Here is a 4446-nt window from a genome sequence, read left to right as displayed (position 1 = left end):
GGCTTTTAAAGTGTAACGGTATGGTATAGTACCCCAAGATTTTAGGATTTTGTATACCCATATAATAAGTGACTCGTCAGAGTAGTTGGGCTCTTTATTTAGTTAGGACGTTGCTTTTAGCATAGGTTTTCATATTTTGCTCCTAATAAAGAGATCACCGGTATTGGTGTCATTTATTCAACATGTTGCTTTGCAATCAAAAATGATATACTTACGTCATTCATTCTAATGCGTAAGTAATTAATTTTATTGAATAAGCGTCTGATCCACGAACTTATAAATTAAGATGGACTGCTGATCAAACAGTTGCATAGAGGTAGAAATGGTCCTAGCATGGGCGCCGCCATGATGTGCACATTTTAGTTATTTTCTAGGGGAATGGAAAATGATATGTGTCACAGTAATTTATTTAGAAAACGTGAGGTTAATGTTGGGTTAATGCTTGTTTATTAGTGGATTTGAATTTCGCGCCAAGTGAGTGCACATCATGGCGTCCCCCATGTAGGTGTCATTTGTTAATTCAGCATTAACAGTCCATCTTAATTTATACGTTCGTGGTCTGATCCATGTGGTACCTGTCATTTTAGGTAGATTTCTATCTACCTATACCTATGGTACCAGTATATGTATAAGTTTATAGATTTCTTGGGCTTATGGGTTTACAGGTTTATATACAGTGTGTCCCAGATCGCGTGGGATTGCATGGGTAACTTTGTTATTATTAAAGATAGAGAATTGGTTAAATGGGCAATGTTTTGCAGTTTTGGATGCTTATTTAAAATTTCCTTATGGAAATTCAAAATGTCGCATAGGTTCGACGTAAATTCCAAAAAACTAAAATTGGTCATTTCCTTGAATGTCTTATATCATCGAAAGTATAATAATAATAAATAATATATATATATATAATCATGAAACCTTTCTACCCTTAGGTGTAAAGGTATTATAGTACAGCTTCACATTTAACTTAAACAATTTCATTGTGATTACATTAAAAATGAAAAAAAAAGTAAATTCTCATAAAAAAAAAGTAGTATTTATGTGTGTACAAATTTCGCCCACTCTTTCTTATTCTTGGCCAGGGTTTTTGCTGCTCTCCATGTGGTATTTCTCGCCTCTAGTATCTTCCTTATGTTCTCGTCCCATGTTATCTTCGGTCTGCCCCTTTTTCTTTTGTGTTGGCTCCTGGATTCCCATACCTGCTTCACTTGTCTTACGTTGTCCATTCTTTGAAGGTGCCCCCACCACGCTAATTGTCTGTTTTCAATGAATTTTAGTATTGGTTGTACGTCCAGTTCGTTTCGTATGTGGTCATTACGTAGTCTGTCCATTCTTGTTACACCTTTTGTTCGTCTAAGATATTTCATCTCCACAGCCGTTAATTTACTTTTAAGTTTTTGTGTTAACACCCACGTTTCACACCCGTATGTCAAAATAGGTCTGTACACTGCCTTATACACATTTATTTTAGTTTGTTTTGAGACTTCTTTTTTACTTATGAAACTTTTGTTAATCGCGAAATAAAGTTTTAAGGAGTTGTTAATTCTTGCGTTGATTTCTGCATCTTCATTACCTGTTTCGTCTATCATTACCCCGAGATACTTAAATTGTTTAACATGTTCTATGGTTTCCTCGCGTAATGTGATTTTTGGATTCAGTTCTTCTGCTCCTATTGCCATGACCTTAGTTTTCGTGGTATTTATGCTCATGCCATTGCTTCTTAATTCCTCGTCCCACACCTTCAAATTGTTCTGCAAATCCTGTTCCGTGTTTGTAATAATAACTATATCATCCGCAAAAGCACATTCCGATACTAATACCCTATTCATCTGCCTATATCCTATAAAAGCCTTCTGTGTGTTAGCGTTGCAACTTTTAATAACATCATCCATAAAAATATTAAACAGTGTCGGACTTAGCCCTCCACCTTGTCGCAATCCTTGTGTTGTAGCAAAGAATCCTGATTTCATGTTTTTCCATATCACATAGTTAAGAGTGCTTTTATATAAACTTTTAATTACTCTAACCAACTTATTATCAACGTTTCTTTTCAGTAGACTCTCCCAAACTTTATCTCTGGGGATAGAGTCAAAAGCCTTCACTAAATCAATAAATGCAAAATATACTTTTCCTCCTAATTTCTTCTTTTCTATCATTTGTTTGATTGTGAATATGTGATCCTGCACTGATCTTCCTTTCCTGAATCCGCTTTGTGTATCTGTAAGGGTTTGTTCTGTGCTTACTGTCAGTTTCTTATTTAGTATTTGCTCATAAATTTTCATCACAGTACTTATTAGTGTTATTCCTCTGTAATTATTACAATCCTTGTTATCGCCTTTTTTATGGACGGGCACGATTACACCTATCTCCCAATCTTGAGGGACCCTTTCTTCCTCCCATGCTTTGGTATATATCGCTCTTAGCAACTCTTTTCCGGAAAAGCCCATGTTTTTTATCATTTCTCCGGTAATTTTGTCATGTCCGGGTGCTTTATTGTTTTTTATTTCCTTCAATGTTTCTTCGATGTCTTCCCCTGTTATCATTCCTGTAACATTTTCATTTGTGTTTCTTGTTCTTCTCCTAATACTTCTTTCGTGTGTTGTAGGACTTGTATTGTTTTCACCGTCAAGCAGTTTCTCGAAGTATTCTTGCCATCTCACCATTATTTGCTCCTCATTTTTAATTTTCTCGCCATACTTGTCTTTAATTTCCATAGGTATGTTAGTCTTTCCCTCCTTGAGGGTTTTCAGCACCTTGTAAAATAACTTTTGATGGTTTTTACTATCTCTCTGCAGCTTCTCTCCAAATTTGATCCAAGCAGTTTGTTTAGCTTTTATAATAGTATCCTTGACCAATCTTCTTTGTTCTTTGTAAAAATTATAGTTTTCGTCATTTCTGTTTGCTAGGTATTTTTTCCATGCTGTTTTTTTTCCTTCCACTTTCTCCCTAATATCGTTTGTCCACCATGATGTTTGTTTACGTTTGTTCGAATGCTTGCATATTCCGCATATCTCTCGAGCTGTCTCTATCGTTATGTTCTTGAATTTTATCCATAGCTGCTGTAATGACATGTTTCCTATGCTGCCAGCTGTTTCTGTCATTTTTCGATGTGTTGTCTCTTTATACTTCTTCGCAATGTCCATGTTAGAAAGTTTATACGTTTTTATTGTTTCAAATTCCATTTTCTTACAACTCAGCTCCTTTTCCTTGTGATTTTCCACGTTTTTTATTCTTGCTACCAATAGATAGTGATCACTGCCGATTTCAGAGCCTCGTCTTACCCTAACATCTAATATGTCGCTTTTAAGGTTTTCCGGTACCAGTATGTAGTCGATTATTGATTTTTCATCTCTGCCAGGTTCTACTCTGGTATATTTATGGATGTCTTTATGTTTATAAAATGTATTCGTTACTATAAGGTTATGCATTTGGCAAAAGTCCAATAAGCGTCTTCCATTTTCGCTCCTTGCTTGTTCTCCGTATCTACCAATAACTGATCCATATATCGCATCTTCCACCCGACCCTCCCGTTAAAATCTCCTAGGACGTATATCTCCCCTGTACATCCTTCCATCACCTCATTTAGTTCATCCCAAAAAAGTTCTTTCGTGTCCGCTTTATCATTTTCATTTGGTCCATATGCGACGATGATAAATCTATGTTGTTTGTCTGCTTTTTCGAGTTCTATGAGAAGTATTCTTTCTGTTCTTGCTTCCCATCGATGAATTTTATCCGTTAGTTTGTTGTGTATTAAACATCCAACACCTGCCGCTGCTCTATCTTGTATTTTCACCCCGCTGTAGATAAGGACATGACCGTTCGGCAAATACTCACACCCTTGCTTCTTCTTTTTTGTTTCAGTTATCGCGAGTATATCTAGCTTGGCGTTTTCGAATTCTTCAGTTAGTTCAGTTTCTTTCCCATTAATGCTCCTGATGTTCCAAGTTGCAAGTTTCCAGAATAAATTTTTGGTTTTCCTTATGTCATTACCTTTTCCATTGCAATTTTTCGTTACCATGTGACTGTCGAGATATGTGTTGGTTAGTTTTTTGGTGTTGATGTGCGCGTTACTTTCCTTGATTGTTCCATATAGGAATCCCCTGTCGGTGATCTCTCGCTTACTGTACGTTTGGCAAAATTCATTCTTTCTCCACCTTCCGTTATGTGACTGCTACTTAGCTCTTCAATACCGTACATTTCTCCATTAATGATTAGTTTGTTATACTTCATTTGTGTTTTGTATCCTTTTTGCTTCGCTTCTTTCATGTGTGGAATTAACATCTTCCTTTCTTCCAAAATTTCTCTCGAGTAATCCTCATCGATCCATATGTTGCTACCTTTCAAGTTTTTAGAGCTATGTAGGATTTGTGTTTTCTTCATACCTGATGTTAATTTAATAATTATTGGTCTTTTATACTGGTTTTTAAATTTCCCTATTCTTCTGAT

At 35.9% G+C, this 4446-nt stretch overlaps 1 protein-coding gene across 1 annotated transcript; it reads right to left on the bottom strand.

The window, feature by feature from the left end:
* Nucleotides 1-1068: 1068 nt before the first annotated feature.
* Nucleotides 1069-3428, bottom strand: LOC116168122. The gene is made up of 2 exons (XM_031483794.1): nucleotides 1593-3428; nucleotides 1069-1257 (listed from the first exon to the last, which is right to left on the bottom strand). Exons 1-2 carry the CDS (start codon nucleotides 3426-3428, stop codon nucleotides 1069-1071), a joined length of 2025 nt encoding a protein of 674 aa, XP_031339654.1.
* Between the last annotated feature and the right edge of the window lie 1018 nt (nucleotides 3429-4446).

This window comes from Photinus pyralis, unplaced genomic scaffold, assembly GCF_008802855.1.
Source record: "Photinus pyralis isolate 1611_PpyrPB1 unplaced genomic scaffold, Ppyr1.3 Ppyr1.4_LG4, whole genome shotgun sequence".
NCBI lineage: Eukaryota > Metazoa > Arthropoda > Insecta > Coleoptera > Lampyridae > Photinus > Photinus pyralis.
This window is presented reverse-complemented; position numbering and strand designations above follow the sequence as displayed.